The sequence below is a fragment of the Rhinolophus sinicus genome, chromosome 12, assembly GCF_057876585.1.
Source record: "Rhinolophus sinicus isolate RSI-liver-muscle chromosome 12, RSI-T2T, whole genome shotgun sequence".
NCBI classification, from domain to species: domain Eukaryota; kingdom Metazoa; phylum Chordata; class Mammalia; order Chiroptera; family Rhinolophidae; genus Rhinolophus; species Rhinolophus sinicus.
This window is the reverse complement of record NC_142512.1, coordinates 50,873,251-50,897,246: the sequence shown is the minus strand read 5'-3', so window position 1 is coordinate 50,897,246 and position 23,996 is coordinate 50,873,251. Positions and strand designations below refer to the sequence as shown.

General features: G+C 50.0%; 1 protein-coding gene across 5 annotated transcripts in view; it reads left to right on the top strand.

Moving 5' to 3' along the window:
* The window catches only part of SLC39A11 (solute carrier family 39 member 11), a 359,113-nt gene that overhangs the window by 273,439 nt on the left and 61,678 nt on the right, over positions 1–23,996 (top strand). For all 5 annotated transcript variants that reach the window (XM_019740426.3, XM_088802349.1, XM_074319972.2 and 2 more), the window contains one exon: positions 23,635–23,704. In XM_019740426.3, coding sequence (XP_019595985.1) covers positions 23,635–23,704 — 70 coding nt within the window. The remainder of the gene's footprint in view (positions 1–23,634; positions 23,705–23,996) is intronic.

Genomic DNA, 23,996 nt, shown 5'->3' with positions numbered 1-23,996 from the left:
GGGGCTGGGTGCAACCAGAACGTCACTTTAGAGAGAGGACCCTGACAGCAGGTTGCCAAGAAGCCGTGTAAGTCATTGCAGAATGAGGTGATGGGCATCGTGACCGGGGCTGTAATGGTGTAAACAGAGGAAGGAGGGAATCTGAGAGGCACTTTGGGAGAACAGACAATTCTTAGCGACCTATTGGTTTGGAGGCGGAGAAGCCAATGACGAGTAATGCAAGTTTTCTAGCATGGGGCGTGAAGAGATGTAGTTTCTTTGGTGGAAGTGGTTCATTTGGGAGTGAGGGGCGGGACCCACAATAGGACCCATCCTGTGAGGCTGGGGCATGTTTGGGAAGCTGCGGGGTGGCAGGGCTTCGTCTGCAGCGCTGTTCTTTTACTTTAGTTGTGTTTTGCCATGTGAGCTTGTCACCCACCTTATTCCTCTGGCCCCGTCATATTCAAATGAACAAGTAGAAATTTCAGTCACAGTTTTAATGACACCTGGTGGAGTGATGCATCATCTCTGTTGCCATCTTTGTCAACCCCAATCTCTGCTTCTGCTAACAAAGTGGTGGCTTCAGATTCTGTCCCTAAAAGTGGGTGTCAAGGGGCGTGGCTGGCTGTCACACAGCACCAGAATCTGAGTGGTTTTATTGTCTCTCCATCGTGGAGGTAAAAGGTCCAAAACCAAGGTGTTGACGGTTGGTTCTCTGGGGGCATCAAGGAAGGATAGCTTGTGGCTTCTGGTGGCCACTGCAATTCACGGCATTTCGTGGCCACAGTCCCATCACCCCAATCTCTGCCACCATCTTCATGTCGTCTTCTCCTTGATGTATCTCTGTGTCTATTTCCCCTTCTCTACTCGTCAGGACTTGTCATTGGATTAAAGGTCCATCCGAATCCAGGACTATCTCATCTCGAGATCCTGCCCTTCATTATATCTGCCAAGAGCCCTTTTCCAAATAAGATCGTATTCACAGGCACAAGGGTTTAGGACTTGGACATAACTTTCTTGGGGGGACACAGTTCAACCCACTACAATGTGAGGGAGAGTTTTTTTTGTAAATAGGCTCTTTGTTCTTTTTTCCCACTGGTGATGGATGGAAAGTCTGAAGTATTTTCCCTGAACCAAAGGTGCTGAAAGTCTGTCCTTTAAACACAACAGCATCCTGTATTTGCTGTTGGTAATAGCAACTCCACTGCCTCCCCACCCCCAACCTAAGATCGGATTAAAAATTAAATAAAACAAAATGGTGGAAACTTCAAAGCATTTCCAAAGAGATGGAAATAAGAGGACGGTAAAAAAAAAAAAAAAAAAAAAATCATCTCACCGCCGAAAGTTTCTGGGAAAAGGGGTTCTCTGTCTGAAGTGGATTTTCTTGGCATGGAGGGATTGGATTTGAGGCAGAGGGGCAGTGGAGAGACCTGCGTGTTCAGCGTGACAATGGGAGAGGCATGTCGAGTTTCCATAGGTTTCCTCACAGAACCAGCAAGTACAGTTTTGTCACCTCACGCTGACTGGTGATGGTGGTGTAGGTGGACCAGAGGAAAGGGGAGGGACTGCAGAGGCCAGACCAGGAGGGTGATAAGCGCTCGGTCCAAGATGATGAGTGTGGGATATGAAGAAAGAAACTAATCTGGGAAATATTTTAAGGAGAAAAAAAAGGAACGCTGATTTCACAAAGAGCGGAGATAAAGGTGAAAGAGGAGTTGTGGTCTTGGCGGAAGGATGAACCTCTGAAGTCTAGGGGTTGCTCTGAGACATTTCTGTGCCCCCCTGGTCCCAGTCCAGTTCCAGGCATGGAGCGGACATGTAGTAAATCCCTACAAATTGTACAGGGCTCCTTCCATCCCGACCATCAGCTCTTAAGTCAAAATCAAGGCGTTCTCATTGGGCCTCTCAGATAAGCTGTGTTTCCTCATGATGGGGTTATGTTCAGTTCAGGGATATGAAAGCCAGCCCCCCAGGCAGACCAAGAAGAGAAACGGGGACATGTGCAGTAGGTCTCGTTTGGGAGCTGTTTTCAGAATGGCCTAGTTGACCCAACATTTACCCTGTGGTTAAATCCCTTTCTTTCACTGCTTTCTCTGAACAGGCTCGGCCCACTCAGAGCTCTCACGCTCTGTTGCTTGTCTTTCCGGCATGCTGGAGTTCCAGAAACTGTTTGGGTTGGAACAAAGAAAGTAGGGTTTAGCCCTTCTTCACCTTGGCCTTGGGTACACAGACCAGGAGGATGGTCAGGGCTTGACCACAGAAAAGAGGTCCATGCCAGCCTTGTAAGTGGGTCCAGGGTCATGGGGAAAAGACCTCCGTGATGCCGCATACTTGGCGTAGAAGGGGAGTGGACTACCGGTAGGCGTGTGTCCTGGCCCCTTGGGTTCCCTGCCCCATTGGGAGGAGCGTGGCTGCAGGAGACCCACAAAGGAGCCCTCTTAAGTTCAGGGCTAAGAGCGAGCCTGATGGCCCCATCTGAAGGCAGTTCTGGGTTTGAATGGATCCTCACCGTGGATGGGTCCTCATGTGTGCAGCAGAGACACAGTCTGGGGGCCACACATTTCAGCAGGAACAAGCCGAGACAGGAAATGTGGTATGCTGCCATGACAGTGCTGAGTGGGTGGGGGGTGTTGGTGGCATCCCCCTTCCCTGGCGGTTGCAGTGCGTGGGATGATGGGAGGTACAGTCAGATGGACTCTCTCGTCAGCGCTTGTGCTGGAGAAGCAGAAGCTGGACAATAATTTAATAAGTGCCCCGTATGTCCCAGGATTTCGGGGAGGCTCTCTAAGCCAGCCCCTCACATGCCTTCTAAGTCCATCCCACCGATTGGAGAAACAAAGTGGATGGGCACTAAGTGAGCAGCTGGCTTTTGTCGGGGAACCTGATATAATTCACTCTCTGCCCCACAAAGTGGGTGCTTATACAGTTCAACAAGGTCGGGGTAGGCGTAGGATGGTCAAAGCTCATTTGTCGTGAATGCAGCTGGGTAACAGGACATCAGGGGTCAAAGGTGTCTGAGTTCCAAGAAAGAGGTCAGAAAAACCCAGAAGCACATGGGTTTGACCCATAAAGAATGCCTTCGTCCAGAATACTGTTTACTCTCAGTCTCTGCCCCATTCTAAGACATTTCGTCATCTGCTTCCCAAATCTTCATTAGATGAGGAAGAAAACCCAAATGAAACGTGAAAGGGAAAAGGTCTCGCTCTACACAGGCCTCCTGACAACTGTGCGATAAGAAAGCAGACGCCATAATGACAGTGAGGAGGACATAACATTGATGACCACGTGTCCTTCATACAGACGTCCCCTCAATAAACAGACCCGATGGGGGCAGCTCTGGTGGGGCCCTGACATCCCCGCCTACCTCCAGGTGTCTGAGACCGTCATGTTTTATGGCCTCACACAGTGATAAATGTTTCTGAGATGATTCTGAGTCATCAGTGCAGAAATTAAATTAAGGATGCAGGAAAAGGAAGATTGCCTTTGAGAACGTCTTCTTTCAAAATAAAGGAAAATATCAAAGCATAAGTGTGGACCCTCTGCTACAGGAACAAAACCGTGTTAATTAGCTGGGCTCCCCCCATGGTTCTGAGTAACAGAGTTTCACTCCATTAGGGGGTGTGCTGTGAGAAGGCAGAAGTGGCCCCCCGTGGCAGTGTGTCCCAATGGCCGAGACCAATGCTGGCTGACCAGGCCGAGTCCTGCTGACTCTGCAGAGCTGTGCGAAGTTGGCCAAGTTCCAGTGCCTTGCGAAGCCTCCATGGTCCTCTCTGAGAAATAGTGGTTCTAAGACCATCTCCCTTGTAAGATGAGAAAGTGAGAAGAGGTACATAAAGCATGGTCCCTGTCCCAGAAACTTCCCTTATTATTTGTAGGAGTTTCCTAGAGCTTTCGTGACCAAGTGCCACAGCCCGGGTGGCTTAAAGCAACAGAAGTTTATTGTCTCAAAGTTCTGGAGGCCGGAAGTCTGAAATCAAGGTGGTCATAGGGCCGCCCTCCCTCCGAAGGCTCCAGGGCAGGCTCCTTCCTTGCATCTGCCAGCTTCTGGGGGCTGCTGGCGCTCCTCGGGGTTCCTCGGCTTCGAGATGCCTCAGCCAGTCTGCCTCTGGCCATCTCCTCTTCACATGGCTGTCTCCTCTCAGTGTCTGTGTGTCTTCTCTTCATAAAAGGACATCAGCTCTTGTATGTAGGACCCACCGTAATCCAATATGACCTCATCTTAACTAATTACGTGTTCAAGGACCCGACACCAGTTCCAAGTCAGACCACATTCTGGGGTTCAGCGTGGGCATGAATATTTTGGGGGGACACTGTTCAATGCAGTATACTATTCCCTGGTGCAATTTATAATTTCCCGAGAAGGGTCCCTGCCAAATACATAGCTCCCTTCCCCCACCCGCCTGTCTCCCCTTACCTAGCAGACCACATGAGACTTGACTCTATTAGTAGAACTTCCCTCATTTGGCTTAAAGCTTTGTCTTCTGTTAAGACACATGTAGTTCCGTGAGCCCCATATGACGGATGGGAAACATGCAGTTGAGAAAGGTCACTTTGAGTCCTGGCATTGAGGCAGGTGGTGACCAGGTGAGAAGCTCTTACCTTGGGCAGGTGACTTCACCTCTCTGAACCACAGCTGTTTCACCTGTAGAGTGGAATGGATTCCATCGTCTTTGAAACGCTGCCATGAGAATTAAAGTAGACGATGTGGCCATAATGCTCACCTGGAAATTGCCCAGTAAAGGCTAGTTTCTCTTCTTCTCTGTCTAGAGGTTCTTTTACCCACAGCCTGTCTCCTTGTTTTACTTAGTGCTTGCCCGTGGTCCAGGGATGGTTTACATTTGGGAAATGTCAAGTGCAGGGATGGGGGTGTGTGGGGGAGAGGGAGGGGGAGAATGGATGCAGCAGCCATGGGGTCCCCCCCAGATCCGAGCATCTGTCTGGGGTGCGCACCAGGCGGACATCCTGGCGGGGGGGTGACGCCACTCTGCCATCTGACGCTTGTGTGTGCATGTCCCGTCCCTGCTGTTTGTAATCACGTCTCCCCCAAGCAGGGGGCCTTGCCCATCTGTATTTCCCAGTTCTCAGCCCAGCCTGATCCAGGGAGAGGTAACATGTGGCAGCTGCATGGGGTCTGCTGGAAAAGAGGTTTTCGTATCTACCTTGGAACCACAGGGGACCTGGGGAAGGGCTGGCTGAGGGGTTCTGTGTCAGTATTTGTGGTCGTTCAGAAATAAGCCCTGATACAAAGCGGGCAAGTGCCAAATTCTCTGCAGCAAAAAAGCCCAAGCTAAAATCTCATCCGTAATTTCTAGCCCGTCTCTGTGGTGGGTGCTTCCATCACTGGACTCCAGAGAGGGGGTCAGCTTGGTCTTTGAAGGCAGAGTCTAGCCTCGAGCTTAGGGCAGGCGATTCCTGTGGGTTGAGGCTTGAGGGTCACCCATTGAAATGAACTGGAACCTCCCAGCCCAGCTCCCTGCAGCTGCGCCCAGGTAATGAATTACTCGATTACTGTAATCATCTTGCAGGATGCAATCCCTCAGGAAAGACTGTCCTGGAGGCTTCGGTTACGGTGTAGCTCTTCCTGCAGCGTCACCTGTATAACAGGTCAGAGAGCTCACCTTTTTAGTACCTTACCTACCTGTGCCCTGGACCTGGTTCCCCAGTGCCTCTAGCAGGCAGTACCAAAATCAGCCTGCTTCAGGTTGCTTCGTGTCACTGAAGCCACGTGTGTGTTTTTGAGGAGGGCCACAGATGGTTCAGATGTAGCCCATCCAAGGACCAGCCAAAGGACAGTGTCCATTGGGACACCTCTGCCGCCTGGCAACTGGGCTGCAAGGGACAGGGGTCTTTGGTGGTGCTCCAGGCTTAGAACCACCAAGGCTGTTGTAGAGACGAAGGTGCTACTTGGCGCAAGCTCCACAGCGGGGGGGTCTCTGGACTGGAAATGGGGCTTTTCAAAGAAAGAGGAGCGGAGAACAGGGCTGGGACGGTGGGAGAAATGGACGCTCACAACATTAGCCAGAGCTCACTCTTTCTCCCCTCCCTCCCTCCCTCCCTTCCCCACCCCCCTTTCTTTCTTTTAGCCAGGCACCATTATTTCCTTTCCTAAAAGTTAGACAGGCATGAATCAGAAGATGGTACAACCAACATGAAGCCAAAAAGAGGGGAGCTGTCTAAATGCCTGAGCCTGGTGGAGAGAGAAAGCAGGGAGAAGAGAAGAAGAAGATAGCATTCTCTGAGTTCCAAGTCACCTGGACTAATGGCACGTACCCCTGACTTTGGCTTAGAAAGAAGAATAAAGCAGTCTAGCCTAAATGGAGAATGTTTACAGTCAGATCCAGGCGGACGTTCAAACCAGAGGCCACTGTTTCTTTTTCAAAGAAGCTTTTAAATATTTTAAACAAAGAGTGGGGCACACAAAATGTCCCGTTTGTCAGCAGTTGATTGTGTCACAGCCTGGCCCATTAGGTTCTTGAGGCCACCCGACACAGTGATAATGCAACGCTGGGAAACCCCCGCGAGGCATGACTTCAGACTGGTCTGTTTACTCTGGTTTGGTGAAAAGGGGTCTTAGCAGGATCTTCGCAGGCTCAGGTTATTCCGGGGAGATGTAGCCTTAGCCAATTTAATTACATGCTGCTCTGGAGCTACTGCTTTGCAAAGTGAAGAGCTGTAACGGAAGACCTGTTATTTGGTTGCTTGGAAACTGGTGCTTTTACTTCCCAAAGTCATCACCGAGCCCTTCTGGGGAGTCAAGGCGAGCTGCCACCGGCTCTCCCAGGCCATACATTTCTTAGGAGCCAGGCGATAATCGTGGAGCAAAAAGATGGAGATTTTAGTGGCCATTGTCCCCTTACAGACAATCTCACTCCCCGCAAGAGGCATGAGCCTGTCTGGTCCCCACTTCTGGCTCCAGCTGTCTATTACACAAGCACTCTTGTCCGTTTGCATTTCCATGGCCAGGTCACCATGCAGTGTGAGGACAGCTACTTACCTAGAGAACAGCAGAAACCAGGAGTGATTCTGTGACATCTTGCAACCAAAGAGACTTGTACTCTGGACCTCGTTCCCCAATGCCCAGAGCGGTTATTTGGAAGCCCAGGCAGCTTTGGCTTCCATGTTGTCCCCACCAGCATTTCTGGTCTTGTTAATATCATCCCTTACTCTTTGGCTAAAAATTTTAAGTACACATCCTGCCTGGTAGGAAAGCTAGGTGCCTCCCAGTGAAGGCCCAGCTGCTCCTCCCCGTCCAGAAGGTCTGAGGAAGGTGGGTGTTGTGTCCCCTCCTTAAAGACGTGTCTACCTTGTTCATAGCTAAGCCTGAAATTTTTTCTAGGTCTGTAGGTCAGCCATTGTAAAATGGTTCAGGTCCTGTGCTAGTGGCTCTGAGGTGCTCACAGCTCTGGGCAGCCTGGTGCTAGGTCACAACCTGTGCTTTCGGCCACACAGCAGCAGACACCACCCCATGGTGTCCCATGCGTGTGTGATGGAGAAAGAGGTCTCCCTGCCTTTAAGAGGCATCTTGAAGCCGCAAATCAGTCGAGGCTAAAATATGGCTCTAGGGAATTTCGGGATAGTCCGATTGTGCCACAGAATCACTTCTCTAGCCAACTCTTTCAGGTCCAGGAATACGTGTGCCTTCGTCGCTCATCTTACCCTTCCTCTCTATTCTTTCGGTCATTCTTTCTGTTCTTTTCGCTCATGTGTTTCATTCCTCTGTTCTCCCTCCGTGAGCCATGCCCTGTGCTGTGACAGCTGGTCTGTAGTGTGGGTGACGAAACAGGAAGTCTGCAGCTCGTCCGTACTGACCTTCTCTTTCTGTCTCTCCCCTCAGCTGAGCCCCTCTGAGTGGGGACTGGTTTCCCTTATTAATTTCCTCACTCCCCAGAACCACAGGCAGCATTTTCTCGAGCAGCGCTGGCCGTTCTACGTGTGGATTTGAACACTCACTCTGGCTTCCAGAGCCATAAGGACACAAAAGACACTCACGGCAGGGCTGTGGTCCCTAACCCCTAGTAACTTAGAGACCCGGGAGGGAGAGGAGTAACTATATAAGAAACAGAGGAACGTGAAGGGCAAAGATCTATGTCATTGTGCTAAACCTGGGGTCCTGGTGGGCGGGGGAGGCCCAGGCGGCCTTGAACTTGGCTATGCCGGGAAGGGAACAGCGTGCTCAGGTATAATGAGGAAGGAACAAGCACGGCGTGAAGGATGGGAACGGCAACCACTGCTCTACTGGGGTGGAGGGAAAACAGCAGGTTTACGGGGGAGTCAGGTGCAACCCCTTCCAAACGACTGCCTGTCAGTCCTGCTCAGCCCCCCTGCAGCTCGGTCTCGCAGTGAAGGGCTGTTGAGCCAGCGCCTTCCACGGTCCAGGGTTGTTGGAAAGGGCTCAAGGGGGGGAAGGTGAGTCCAGGAAATAGCTTTTCACCTCAGGTGTGTCACCAGGCCAGGAGGAGGAATGACCTGGAAGAACAGAGAATGAAGCATCTGGACTCTTATTTCAATGAGAGAAGAGGTGGGGAGGGTGCAGGAGAGCCAGGTCGAGATGGAAGAAAGCTCCACTCTGCAGGCAAAGGCGCGTCGGGTGGTGGGAGATGCCCGCTGTTTGGAGGCGGGTGGGGACGAGGGTGAGAACTCACTTTGCATCGCCACTCTGTTTTCCCCCTCCGGGCTTTTGGCACCCTCTCCATTTCTTTTTCTGACGACCAGGTTATTGCGTTTTAAAAATTAACGCAGTGTGAGAAGTTCCGTGTTCCCTGATTGTGTGACATCTAAAAGATAAAAGTCATTCTCTCCGTACACCGCACATTGATTGTTCTCGTTTCTATATTGCAGTTGGCCTCGGCCCTGGCTGGTGGGCACATCACAGCAGAGTCTTGTTTCATTAAGACTCTGAGCCATGCACTTTATTACCTATTGTCGTGTCTTGTCCCTGGTGGCGTGTGGGGTGAATCCAGAGGTGGCCGCACAAAACTTTAAAGAGAATCCATCAGACCACAGAGACGCTCAACCCAGAGGCTCTGTCTTCAAGGGAGAGGCTGAATCTCGGGGAGAGGAGGCAGCCTCCTTCCTGCAGGGCCAGGAGTGCTGAGATTCTCCATTTCCTCTTGCAGGTTAACTCCTACCAAGCTTAACAACAGGCCAACCTGCTCTCAGTGGCTTCTGGTTCCTCCCCGTCAGGGCTGTTTTCAGAATTTTTTTTTTCTTTAATGAGCAACACATGAAAGGTATAGAACAGTACACGGCGTAAAGGCTGAGTGAAGTTACTATTACTTTTATCATCATTAATTATAACCAAATCGCGTATGTGCAACAACCCCTTACCCTTTCCTCACGTGCAGAATGAGGATGGGAGTGCCAGCCTGTTTCCTCGGTGTAGGGTCTGTTCATGTTTCCCTTTAGCAGGGGCTTACTACACATTTATTGAAGGAATGATGTGGTCTGTAAGCTGTAAGATCTGAATTTAAGGCATTTGTTTTTTTGTTTTTTGTTTTTTGTTTTGCTGTTCTTCCAAATGCATCGGGCTAGTTCTAAATGCGTCTGTTGCTTTGCACTTGTTGGGCGTTTCACTCTTTTGGCCAACCTGATGGTGTATCAGCTCGGGTCCTCCAAAGAGCAGGAGCCAAGAAGGGATCCGATATTGGAGAGATTTGTTGGGGGACATGCCTTAAGGATGCAGAGGAGGGAACAGGAGGTGGCAGAGGGAGCCTTCAGCCTGTGATGCAGGCCTGGCACCTGTGAAAGGAGATGGGGAGGAAGGACTGGGAAGGGACCTCCCGCCACAGCACAGTTCCAAGGATGTTTTGGTGAAGACCCTGTGGCGGGAGGTCCTTGAGCCAAAGGTGTCCTTTAAGAAGAGTCCCATGTCCTGCGTTGGTTCCCTCCGTCCCTAACCCTCACACCACCACCATCCACCCCCTCAATGCTCAGTCACTGGCTGGGAGCAGCTGAGGACGGGGGAATGTGGTGATGGGTCCTGCAGAGCAGCAGCTGGGACCATCAGTCACCAGGCTTCCCACACCTGGAGATACGGAGGCTGCGTTTTCATGGCCACCACAGATGGTCAGAGGGACTCTGTCTGGAACAGGCTGTCGCCTGTAAAGACATGGAATCCATGGTCCCTTCTTTTCCCACGTTGGTTTCTACTTGTGTGGAATTGGTGGACAGAGCTCTGAGTGTGTTGGCTGAGGCTTCCTCAGGAGGAAGCAGGAGACTGAGCACGCCCTGCGGTGGGGGTGGGGAGTTAAGAGTCCAGACAAGGGGTTATTTATCGTGGATCGATTGTGAGGCATTGTCCAGCAGCCCTCCTGCTGAAGTTTGATAGAAACACAGCCGTGAGAAGCCAGCAGCTTCTGAGGAGAACTGGCATCCTGGGGAAACACTGAATACATTTGCCACCACCCTTTGGCAGATGAGGAAACTGAGGCTGAGAGCCAGTGTGACCCTTGTAATCCATCAGCACGACTGCCGCCATTTTGCTAGTGGCCTGAGCTGAGACTTCGCCTTTGGTTTTCTGGCTCCTGGCCCCCTGTCTGAAGCACCTTGAGGGTCATTGTAGTTTAGTGGGAACATAATGGACCTGGAAATCTGAGTCTCTGGACTGGCACCGTAACTTCCTAATGAACTTGCTGAGTGGTTTATTCAACCACGTATCACTGTGGGTGGCGTGCTCAGCGCCATTGGGGATTCCGGAGGCCTTGAGAGCACATGTCCCCCGTGTGCCTGCAGTTTTCACCACCAGCCCAGCCTATCTATAAAACAGAAACCCTACAAAGAGCAAGGGTTGGGGGTGATATTTGGAAGTAACAGAGGCCTCTGTCCTATTTCCTTCGTGGTTTGTTAATGGAGGAGCTGATTTATTTTAATGTTTCCAATAATATTAGATATGGTGTACATTTTACATCTAAAGAGGGCACACATGGCTTTTGTCCTGCACCCTGTATTTTTCTTACTGTGGTAACATAGACATAACGTGAAATTTGCCGCTTTACCCATTTACGGGTACAGATCTGCAGCATTGAGTCTGTCCACACTGTTGTGCCCCCATCCCCGCCATCCATCTCCAGAACTTTCCCGTCTTCCCAAACTGAAACTCTGTCCCCATTAAACTTTCCCCCCGTCCCCTGCCCCCGGCAGCCACCATTTTACTTTCTGCCTCTATGAAATTTGACTCCTCTAGGGACATCATGGAAGTAGAATCGCACAGTATCTGTCCTTTTGTGACTGGCTTATTTCAGTTAGGGTAACCTCTTCAAAGCTTATCCATGTTGTAGCATATGGCAGGATTTCCTTCCTTTTTAAGGCTGAATCCTATTCCATTGTGTGTAACAAATGGATTTTTAAGGGTTATGAGTCTCTGCTGTGTGGTATCTTAGGTGAGAGGTACCCTGGAAAGATGTGTATCATTCAGGGCAGAGGGATGTTTGCTATCAGGGCTCTGGGATCTCACCACCTAGTATTAAGGTGTTTTTATGAGTCAGAGCCACTAGCTAATAGTGTGAACTACAGGCCACTTAGGGAGGGCGGTGAGCAGTGAAGGGTGTTTGAGACATTCAATCTAGAAGCCAAGCAGATGACCAGGCTCACCACCCCCGGGCATCTCCCAGAGGCTGGCTGGATCCAGCTACACCAACGACTGTGCCATAGGCCAGTGTAAGCGAAGCAGGGAGGGCTGGGAGGGTGGTAGAAGGGGAGGAGAAAGCTGACCGCAGTTCCTGCATCAGATGAGCACAGCCCCAGTCAGCAGCTGGGAGGCAAAGGGCTGGACCTCCCATGGCCAAGACGGCCCATGAATCTGTCATACGTGGGCATCACTGGCATTGGTCAGTCCGTCTTTGCCTCCAGCCCACAGAACGGAAGAGCACCTTCACCTATTTCACAGGTAGTGAAAAGAGGTACCTGTCTGGGACAGATGCAGTCTGGGCTGGCTTCTCCGGCCCTCGGTCAACAAGAAGATAGAAAGAAGCAGGAGGGACTACCTCTCTCTCTAGAAGATAAGTGAATCCATGAAAACCAAAAGTTCCAGCGGCTGGAAAATACTGCATTTCCTTGGAAAACATGTTTACAATGACTAAATTACGAGGTTTTCTTCTACCCAGTGAGAGATAGGGCTGGGATTAGACCCCCTTCCGTCCACTGCTCGTTCGGGACTGTCTTGACCGCAGCTGAACAAGGGATGACAGTGGCAGCCTGTGTCACACTGTGCTTTATAGGTTGGGAAACCTTTCCCATGCACTGTCTCCCTGGGTCCTCGCCTCAACCTGGTGGGTTCAGTGTTATTACCACCCTCCCTGGCCTCGTGCTGAGGCTACTGGGGCACTGTGGTCATAAGTGATTTGACACTCAGCGGGTGAGTGATCTGAGGCCGCTCACTGGGAACCATCCTCATCTTTAAATCTGCACCCACATCCCACCGTAAGACCCTGTGGCCTCTTTGGCTGAGAGGAGTGCCTAGCAGCTTGGTGGCTCCCGCCCACCCTCCGGCTGTCAATTGTGAAGAAGATTGATAGCTGGAGTGCTGTCTGAGCTCTGGAGGATGATGAAAAATTTTCCATTATCTCGCTACCAGTGCTGGGTCAAGTTCTGAGTCAGACATTTCTTTGCAGGATGGAGGGGGTGAAATCTCTCTTTGGGGGGAACCTTAGATACTAAGATGAAGATAAAGCTGACAAATATATGTCGTTACCAGCTTAAAAAAATCACCGGCTTGCTGCTGACCTGCTTTTCTAAGTTTGTGGCTGCAGGGGAATATTGCCGGCGAATTTATTTGAAAGGAAAGTGCTCCAGCCTGGCCGGCCCAGCTCTCCAGAGCTCTTAGGTACAGTTCTCTGCCTGCCGGTGGTGGGTATCCCCGGTCAGATTGACCTGACTCCACCATCACGGGACAGAGGGTGGGTCTGCAGAGTATTGTGTGAACACCCCCCCTCCTTCCACCATCCCTGTAATTCATTTTTCTCTCTTATTTCTGGGCTATAAATTGCAGATGTGTAATATAACTTCCATGAGATGTAGGATCAGACCCAGACTCCTCAGCTGGGCACTCAAGAGTCTGATAACAGGTCGTCCAGAATCCCCTGAGCTCATAATGAATCCCTGCTCAGTCTGTCTAGCCCCCGCTGTCCATGGGCTGTCTCACTGACAAAGCGTTTAGGCTCTTGTTGCTGCACAAGACAGACCCCAGGGTTACTCTAGGGGAAAGCGGGGCACTGAAGAGGGTACACAACGGCTGGAACTGTAAGAGGAAAGCTGTATTTTCTCCAATAACCCAGTGCCCATACCCACTCTTACAATTACCCACCAAGGGCGCCCACTTCAGTTGTTGTTACAAATGAACCAAGGGAAACTTGGGGGTGGGGACATTACACTGTGGAAACACCCCTTTGCCCGGGACAAGTGTAGAAGAATTCTGCCTTCGTTTCCACCACAGCATCACCGCTATGAAAATCCAGGTTTGGAAACCAAAAGGGAACAGAACGGTGCACCCCTCCCCAGAACGCTCTCCTTTCTGTGTGCTGGAGTTTCTGAGACCCCACGTTTTGTCTCCCACATCCCCAAAAGGTCAGCCATTATGACCGCCCCGCACTTGGCCACGTGGGGTTTCCTGAGGCAGAGCCCTGGTGAGGCTCAGAGACACACAAGAAGACAGAGGGAAAGAGTTGTGTGGAAGAGGCTTGTCTAGTGACTCTGGGCGTCCGTTGTCCAACTTCAGAGCATATGGCACAGAAGCACCAAGCCTGGAGGAAATGGGGCCCTGGATCCAAAAGAAATCAGATCAACCTTTATCGAGGTAAATGGGAGAGGACAAGGCAAGCCGAGGCAAGGGAAGTGGCTGAGGCATAATCATGTTTCCCTCGAGGCTCCTGGGAGGCCGGCTGTGAGAACAGAACTGGGTGTGACCAGGTGACCTGGGTCAGCCTCACTGGCCTGGGCACTGACCAGCAGCTTCCTGTCCTGGAAAATTCCGTTGAGCCCCTATTCTTCCATGCAGCTCCGACTCCTCCAAGCCAAGCTGGCTGTTTCACCTCAAAGTGCTGTTTCCTTGGTCAGAGCACTCAGCCTGTCCCCAGTTCTAACCACACACCTGTACAGAATCAGTAGTTACTAAGTCCTTGTGAGTTGAATAAATGTGTAAGACATCTGGATGAGTGAGTTGCCTTCTATTCAGGTCCAGTGATGGGATGGGGTGAGGAGTCTGAGAATGGCTCAGAAAGCTCCTAATTGGTTTGAATTCTCTCAGACAGTAATGAGTCCCGCAAAACACAGATTCTGTAAGATGTCAGCAGGGGTTCCCTGATAACAGGGTCCTGTTGTCAAATGCATTTGGAAAACAAAGTTGTACAGGTTTCTTTACTGTGGGGAATCCTTTGGGTCTTTCCACTGTTAATGTGGATTCTGAATCTGTAACAGAAGAATATTCAAGGTTTCCAAAACTCATTAGGTTGGACCATATGAAATTGCTGTTTTGTAGTTTAAAAAAAAAAAAAAAAAAAGATAGTGGTTAAATAGCAGTGATGTCAGATGCTTCGACTGAATATTTGACCATAGGACCTTTAAAGTTGTTGCTGGTGATAAATGGAGCTCAATTTGGAAAACATTGATCTAGGAACTGGCTTTCCTTTTGGAGGGAGGGAAGGAGATGGGGAGGAAGTTGGGGGACGGGGCGTGGCTCATGGATGAGAATAAATCCCCTCCAAAGCCATTTTGCAGTGTCCACCTGACTCAGGTGTGACCATCCCCGCCTCTGCCACACGGCAGCCATCTGAAAACCACAGTCTAGGGAGACAACCCCTGGGAAGACCAAGCACTTACCTGCTGGAGGTCAAAGCTTATTTCCTCCTCCCAAACAAACAGCATTCTAGCTGAGCCCTAACAGTCAGAAGACCCACAGGGAGCAGCCGTGAACATACGTGGTCACCAGTCACACAGTGAGGCTAGAACCTACTGGGCATTCGGGTTGTCTGTCTGTAGTTGAAGAAGGTTTAGTTGTGTTTAAGTAGGGGTGGTGGGCAGGGCTGCAGTGGGTCTGAGGAAACGACGCACCCCTCCTTTGGGGGAACCCTCACATGTACGGCACATCCATGGATTGGTGACAAAGCTGGTTGGAGAGGATTCTCCCAGCGCCTGCCCGTCTGTCTTAGGAGTGTCTTAGATCAAATCTGACGTTAAAGAAGTCCTCTGTGGGGACTTTGAGCATCTTGCTGGCTGAATCGCATGTTTTATTAATATTGAACGTTTACCCTCAATTTGCCGAGTGCTTTATGAGATCGTCTTCGCGGCTCGTTGCTGGGTGGTCCCTCCCTCAGCCAGCTGCCATGGCTCTGTGGCCGGTACATGATGAGATCCAAGGCCACCCCCTCCTCTGCTCACTGGCTGTCCTGCTTTTGTTTGCTAGTTTTAAGACACCATCTTGCTCCATCCTGATGGGTTTCCTCCTCACTTTCCTTCTTGCTGCCCCGCCCGTTGCCTCCATTTCCTGACTTCCTCGTCCTTCATCTCTTTGTAACCCACCCTTCATCTGTCTCTTTATTAACACTTTACTCACAAAGCTTTTCTTGATTTTTAGGCAAGTCCGTAGGTCTTTTCTCATTTCTCATCTGTGACCCCCAGCAGTTATTTGAAACCAGTCCCCCTGTCACTGGTCTCTCTTCTCCATCAAGGTTCCTGCTTGTGTGTGGTCCTGAGTTTGACATTCGTAACCAGAGGAACCAGCCCTGGGGGTTTCTGTGTGACAGATGGGCCCTGCCTACCCAGTAGGATGTTGTGCGGATAGAGTAAGGCGGGCTTTGTGGAAGGGTCGTCTCGTGTTTTAGCATTTAAACAACTGATTCAGACTTTTGTTTCCACGTATGTGGGCCACCTTTCCAGTCTGTTTCCATCCACACTCGTGTTACGATGTGTGTACATGTGTGTATGCACACTCACATCTTCACAAGCTCCCTTTTATTCACACCACTGCTGCCCTCCTGTGTGTGTGAGCTCACACCTGCACACACGGCCTTCTACTGACACCATGGCCGCCCCCTGCGTGTGTGACCGTCTGTTCCCTAGCGAGGCTCTGCACCTCCCACAGTGTGTTCCTGGCAGAGATGTCACCCTGGCTGTTGCCCATCATGCCTTGGGTTTCTGCTTCACAAGTAGCTGTGTGAAGCACACGTTATTAAATCATTTCCAACACTGTAGTGCTGTTGTAATCTAAAAATTGATGGCACTTAATGCTGTTATTCCTACACTCGTCTCTTCCTTGATTCTCCCTGCCCCACCTGCCAAGCTGAAGCAATAACCTCTTGAAAGGAAATTTTAGCTTTGTCAGAGAGGCCTGCTGGGGAAACAGGTTTGTATAACCGCGGCGACCTAGTCAACCTCGTGCTGCAACCACGAGCATGTTCCCTAAGCCAAGGATCACCAGACATTTGAAGAAAACGCAGGGAATGGGAAAGAAGGACCAAAATAACTAGAACAGCCTACCCTGGAGGAAACAGACAAACCCAGGAGACCAAAGAGAAGGTTGTAAAAATGCTCAGGAGGATGTTCAGCTGATTCAAGAGGATGTTATTATCTCCATAAAGCAAGAACTAAGTATAATCTAAAAGGAGCAGTCAGGAAATAAGAACAAGTGCTTCAAATTAATAATTGCCAATTTTTTTTTTTAAAGTTAAATGGATAGACTATTAAGAATGTTCTGGATGAAAAGGCAAGCTGTTCTGAAAGGTTAAGTAAAAAACAACCCTCCAGTTCACAGACACCACGTCAAAGGGGTAAAACGTGAGAACAGACATGCAGGGAAATTTTTCCTAAGCTGAAGAAAAGCACAACCTCACGGATGGAAAGGCCCCATCTAATACTGAATAGAATGAACAAAAACAGATCTTGGTGAGATTTCAGTTCTCCAAAAACAAAGATGGAAACGTTTAAGAACTTCCAGAGAGAGAAACCAGCTTTGCGGATGCATGGACAAGGAAAAAAATGAAAGATGGAATCTGATTTAGACCTAGGCGATGAGAAGAATGTCAAACAGATCAATCCACTGGGCCTTCATTCTTGGGACCGTCTTCTTCACACAGGAACAGTTAAAACCTTAGGACTGTTTTCCTTCTCTTCATCCCCTCGGATTATATAGAGAATAACGTGTTATCACCCCAATATTGTAAATTCACTTTTTCTTAGGACTGCATTTTTTTTTAATTGGCCTGAGAGTAAAGCAGAGATGAACTACAACTACAAAACAGTATCAAACTCTATAACTTTGATTGAGGAACGGTGGAAAGAGAGCAGCGGTAGGAAGACTGTCGGCCATATTCCTTCCTTATAAGGAAGACTCAGCAGAGTAAGGTTGATAAGTAAGAAACAATAGAGCTGTCAACAGACCGTCCAAATCAGGACTGGGATAAATGAAGAGACTAGTGGATTAGTATATTATTGAAAGTCATAGTGGTACCCCTCAGAGAATTGAAACTCAGAATTGTTAAAAAAAATATTGTACCTCTTGGGAGTGGAACCAGGATCGGGGAGTGGAGATGCATTACTTTAGACATTTTTGAGCATTCTGAAGTCTTTTTCCACGTGTAGGTATATTACTTTGATGAAAAAGTGGTAAGTAGTGTAATTTAAAATACCATATTTGAGTTTCAAAATAAGAATGAAAAATGAAGCATTTATGTGTCTAAAGTCTTTGAAGATCTCTTCAAACATAATGGAGATAAAGCAACTGAGGCAGTTATTAGTGCTAACGAGGATTTGAACAGAGGGACTCCTGGAAGGCAGTGAAGGGAAGTGGGAGAGAACATGGCCCAGGGGTGTAGAGAGCAGTGTCCACATCTCTAACAGGGCTAATGACGACACCCATCTCAAAGGGTTGTTGAAAGGACCAAATTAAATTATCCACGGAAAGACCCCAGAACGGTGCCTGCACACTTCCTGTGCCAGGATGTAGTTGGCTCCCTAAACTCATAGCTGTCATTCCCGGTCTAATTGCACATTTGGAGCTACCTGGAGACCATTTCTAGTGAATGTCTTTTTTCCTTTGAACTCCACGTATCAAAAACCGTATTCATCCTTTTTGCCCAGTTCCCTTTTCACACCCTCATTATGCTAGTTTCTCGGAATCCGTCTTGGCATCCTTTGACCCACCTCCTGCACTTTCCCCTCATGCTCGTCGGCTCACCAAGTCTCACCAGTGCCTGGCAGTACTCTGAGGTTGACCCCCCTGCTGTAACCTGGTCCCCCTCTGTGCCTTTCTACAGCACTCTCCTCCCAGCCAGTCTCCCTGCCTCCCTTCTTTGCCCCAAGTTTCAGCTTTTCTGATATTTCAACTTTGTTCTGAAGATCTCTCTTTCTAAACATTTTGAGCAGAGAAATAAGTTTCTAATTTTATGTCTCTAAAAGAATAGTCCAGGTTGGGAGCCACTTAAAGATAGGAACCGGGGCCTACCCAGTGCCCCCCACCTAATGGCTATTCGATAAAGATTCACGGAGTGACGGTACGCACGTGGGTATTCTTGCCGGTATCGACTCCATTCCCAGTCTTTTGGGTCCTACGCAAGAAAGGAGGCACAGTGGTGAACTAAACAAAAAAGTCATGTCATGTGCCCCGAAATGGAAGGAATGCATAGGCTGAACGTCCTCTGAGGAGCTGTGTGACTTTGGGAGTGTCGCTTGACCGTTTTCAGCCCCGGTTTGCCTATTTTACCTATCTGGGAAATACACATAGCAGCATTAATGTTGCAAGGTTCGGACAGGATTAAATTAGATAGTAAACACATAGTGCCTACGACAGAGTTAGGTGGAAATATTGAGTCTTTTGGTTGCAAATTGCAGAGCAAAAACTCACAAGGGTTTAAGGGAAAAAAATGATGTATTTATTAAAAGGATGTGGACATATCTCACATCGCCACAGGAAGGACAGAGGTGCTGCCGGGCTTCAGACTTTAGGGGTAAAGTGAAGCGTAGACACGAATGCTTCCGGGCCCACTTTGCTTTCTCTGTCACTGCTTCTCTTTCCACGCCTGCTCCATTCTCTCATCCCACAGAACAGCTTCTACAAGACCCAGAGTCGGGATGACAGCAGCTCCTGACTGTCCCATCCTGGGGCTGCCCGGCCCTCTTCTCTCCTCGCTCAGTTGAAAAACCCCAGCTCTGGTTGGGCCCACCTGGCCAGGTGCTCGGTCAGCCGTGGCCAGGAGGACAGGTTCACACCCTGGCCTCGACCACAGGGGCGCACCCCAGGAGCCCACCACCGGGCGCCTGGTCATCGCTGAACTGGGATGTGGCAGGTGGTTATTTTCTTCCTCCGTTAACCTTCCTGTGAGATGCCGCTACTCCCTATCAGACAAAAATGTACCCCCTTAGATGCGTGCGTTGTACTGTCAACCTGCCATCAGTGTCACAAAACAATGATCTGGGACGTCAGACTCTTTTCCTTGCTTGCTTTTTAGAAATACTTTGGTGGGAGTCAAGTGTGGGGAGTGACATTTGACCTGTCATCCTAAGAGAACTACCAGAGTCTGAATTTTGTTCAAAAGTCCTCCAAAGTGGTTAAAAAAATCCTTTCCCCCCAATTTTCCTAGGCCCTGAAGTCCACATGAATCACTAGACCCCAGTGAGTCCCCCCACACCTGCAAGAGCTTCCCCGACTCAAGCACGCGCAGGAGTTAGTTGTTCACCGTGCCCGGCTGATGGGCAGAGTGCCGCCAGGTTGGTGCGATGCCAGGGCAGCTGGCGCAGCCTGCCTTCCCCTCTAGCAAGGCAGCTCCTCTCTTCCACGGGCCGCATGATCTTCAGGGCAGGAGAATTGCTAGTGTAAGTCCATGGGTTCCCCCGGAGTGGAGTACAGAATGGTGACGCCATCGTGCCCTGGAACGGGCGACTCCCCGCCCACCTCCCTTTGCTTGCCCCAGGCATCCCCAGCTTCTGGTGGAGAACATCACCCTTCTCGTGAAGCAGCGAGAAGCTGGGCTATCAGCTGTGCCCAGGTGTGCCTGTGCGTGTGCTCTCAGCTGCAGGCGTCTCTAGCTCGGAGGGCTCTCTGCCTGGATTCCCCCTACAATTTCCTGAGAGGTTTATGAAACTTGGAAATGGGGTGGAGGCATGGGGCTGGCGCTGGGCCACACTTTGCTTTCCCCCTTCCTGCTGGGTGGAGTCCAGGGATGGTGCCCCATGTCCTACCACACGCAGGCCAGCCTCTTACAACGAAATGTCAGTGTGACAAACCCCGCAGGAGAACACTGGAGCAACTAGCTCAGCGTAAGCGCTCATTGCCAAGTTTGTCCTCAAGGCTCTGCCTCGCCCTGCATCCATCCTGCTGGCCTTCTAACGCCAGGTTCCCAGTTTCCCCTCTCTTTGCACCTGAGTTAATGGCAGTAGCTGTGAACAGAGGAATAGCTTACTAATAATATTCCAGTCACTTGGATTTAGTCATAATTACCTTCCTAATTTGCACTGAACGGTGGGATACCCGGGGCGCGAGCTCCCGTCGGCATTTTTCCTCGGCTCCTTTTCTACCCAGCGGGTTCTTTCTACCATCTGTTGCTCATCAGTGTCTGCCTTAATCCCTTTCTGTATGTCCTTTCCCACATGTGTAATTTGTCTTGGATTCTCATTAGTTTAGCTCTCAGGTGTTTTTCCGCCTTCAGACAAGGTAACAATTACATTCGCTTCTGCCGTTGACTCTCCTTCCTCTTCCCCTTTCTGAATCATGGGAAATGCTGGCTGCCTCCCCAGGCAACCTGTGCTTTGGGGGCAGGGGTTGTGGTTCCAAACCGTCCTGGGGGCAGCAGGAGAACAGGGAGGAAGGACCTGCTCGTTTGCAATCCGTCACAGGACGTTCCCTGCCATTGGCGTGACCAAGGCACAGGGCCGGGTAGAGAGTGCGTTCACCTTATCCAGATCACTTCAGGAAACAGACTCAGGTGCCAGCTCTAGCTGCCTGCACGTGGCAGAAAGCCAGAGCCCAGGTCAGCAAACAGCGGTGCAGGGAGAGGTTCAAGGCCTGGCTCTGCCCCTCCACTGTATTTCTTTGGGCAGGCTCGCTCTCTCCTCCCCCACCTCCAGGAGCTGCTGTGAGCATTTCCGGAAGTCAAGTGCTGGGGCTGCATGCTAAAGAAATAGGAAGGGTTAGTTTACTAATTACTGTAGGTCCTGTTGCTCTGGGCTGCACTGTTATTTACATTAAAATGACTAATTAGAGCAAAATCTTAACAAAAGAGCCAACCAGCTGCTCATGGTTCAGAAAAACAAAGGGAGGGATTTGTCCTTCTCATGTCAGGAAACCTCCCTTAGTCCCTCCCTAGCTCTTGACACCTCTCCCCAGTGGGCGAGGGGTCTCTGGTGAAGACCTTTGTGCTGGAGACCCAAGTGGAGTGGGTCGTGGTCTCGGCAGGGTCGGTTCAAAACAAGCTTGAGAGCAGCAGGTTTGTAAACACTGGACTGACTCTCCGAAGGTAGCAGGTGGCCAGATGGAGACACCTCAGATGTCCTCTTAACTTTTATACCCTCGGGACCCTGGGCGTGGGAAGCTTCTGAGGTTCCAGGGCTACCTCCTCCCCAATGGAAAGGCTGTCTGACCTCAGACAGCCCCCAGAGCCTGTCCTGCAATTCCGCTCTCACCAACATCTCGCACCTCACCTGGGACACTTTTCTTGCTGGCCCCTTTCTGAAGCTTGTCAGATGCATCAGGCAAAGCTGAAAATCTTGAATATGTATCCAGACCCCTCCCTGGAGCCGTCACTTCCACCCTTGGAGGACACTTCTGGAAGGGAAGGAGAACAACCAGCGATGGACAGGGAAGAGCCTGGACCTTAGAACAGGAGCCCACCTGGGCCCTGGGCCAGCTTCCCTTCACCTTTCCTCTCTGACTCGTAGAGTGGAGGTGACAATCCCTACCTTTATTTCATAGCCCAGGGCCTCGCATCAAAAGGGCCACCAGTCTCCCATTTCTCAAGAGAAAGACACAGAAAGGCTGAGCTCTTGAATACCAGGCCTCGTTTGGAACCTGGAGTCGTCTGAGAGGAAAGACTTGGTGAAGTCAGCTGTTATGAAGAACCGACATCAGTTCTTAACTGATTTATTTAACAATAAATAACCACTTTAAAGCTCACTTTTGAAATGTCTGGTTGCTCTGAGAGTGTTTGCTCGGCAGCCACTTCAGCCGAGAGCTCTTGGAGGGAGTATTACAGGGGCTTCTGTGCAGCCCCTGTGACATGCGTCATGCATGCTGGCAGGCTGGGTCCAGGAAGCTCAATGCTGCTGTCTGGTTTTGGAAAGACCCCCCAAACCCCTGGCTTCTGAGTCTGGCAGTTGCCCAAGCATCATGCCACGTGATCTCCAGGGTTTTCATACCTCTAAAGTCCTAGGACTCTGAATCCCATGGTTGGTCATTATGGGAAGATATTTGATGAGAGGGGCACCAGAATCCCACATTCTCAACCAGCAGCCTCCGTGGCCATATTCACCCCGAAGGTTCCCACAGGAGAATGAAGCACAAGGGGAACACTGTATGCCTTAGCAGGGTCTTTGGGTGAACCGGACTGGATCACAGCTGAGCTCATTTGTCTTTACATAGGACAAACCTGTGGGGTCGTCTCGTCCCCAGCGCCTTCTGGAGTCACTACTGCAATCCCAGGGTCCTTGGCCCACTCTAAACAGGACACAAGGAGTAAAAGAGGCAGTTCAAAGAGACAGTGAATCCCGAAAGGAGGCAGGCCCTTCTACTCAGTGGATTTCGCCCTCTTCCCTCTTCATAACAGAAGTCCCTCCTGGCCCCGAAAGCCGTTGGGCTTGATTCTGACCAATATTGGTAATTCTACTTCCTGTTTGGATGGAGGCTGAATCCCCCATAGATGTCATGAAGTGTCTTCACGTTATTCCTCTACCCCATTGGTCCCAGGCCACAGGGGCAGTTCCTTTCTTTTTTTCCCTCATAGCCTTTACCGCTCCCTCAGACACTTGTAAACTAGCATTGCCCTTCCACATTTGATCATAGGGTGTTGGTGAACGTGATAAGCTTGGAAAGGACTTGGAGAATCATTTTGTCCAACCCTAAGCTTCGAGCTGGACTATAGCACCGTCTCAGAGGAGGCTGTGACAGTCTCTGCCATCTGAGGACGTCTCGTCAAAGGTCTGCGATAACCTCATCGGGCCACCATGTTAACCTTGGACTTCTTGTTGGATGAGCTAATAAAACCCCATGTGTCTAGGGCAAGGCTCATCAGACTCTTCTGTAAAGGGCCAGATAGTTAATATTTTAGGTTTTCGGGCCATATGGTCTCTGTCACAACTACCCATCTCTGCTGATGTAGCACAAAACCAGCCATTGACAGTTTGTCAACAAATGAGCCTGGCTTTGCACCAATAAAAAACTTCATTTATGCAGGCTAAAATTATGTAAATGTTTATGTCATGAAATATGACTCTTTCTTTGATTAAAAAAAAAAGCTATTTTAAAATATAAAAATTGTCCTTAGCTTGAAGGCCATACAAAAGTAGAGGGCTGGATTTGGCCCCCTGGCGCCATCACCTGCTGACACCTGGTTTTGTTGATTTTGTGTGTGATTTTGTTGTTGCTGGCAGCCTAATACCATCTCACCTAACACAGTGATGACGATGAACCTTATTGGAAAATGATTTCTAACCCCTCATGCTTTCTTGTGTCTGTTTCAGAGGGTCTTGCTGTTGGAGTTGGATTTGGAGCAATAGAAAAGACGGCGTCGGCTACCTTTGAGAGTGCCAGGTAAGCCAGCACCCAGTGCCCTTGGACGGGGCACTGTGCTCTGGGAATGCTTGTTACCTGGACCGGCAGTCCCAGCCACACGGAGCCAGGACTGGTGGAGGTGGGGGGAGGTCGGGGCAAGTGCATCCCTGAGAGGGATCCTCCGTCAGAGAAGCCGGTGTGCACCAGGTTTTTCCAAATGTGCTCTCATTAACTGGCAAGCACTTTGAAATTGCAACATGGATTTAATCACTTGCCGTTCTCCAAACCCTTTAAATTTATAAAGACTAATGACAGAAAAACCACATAACGA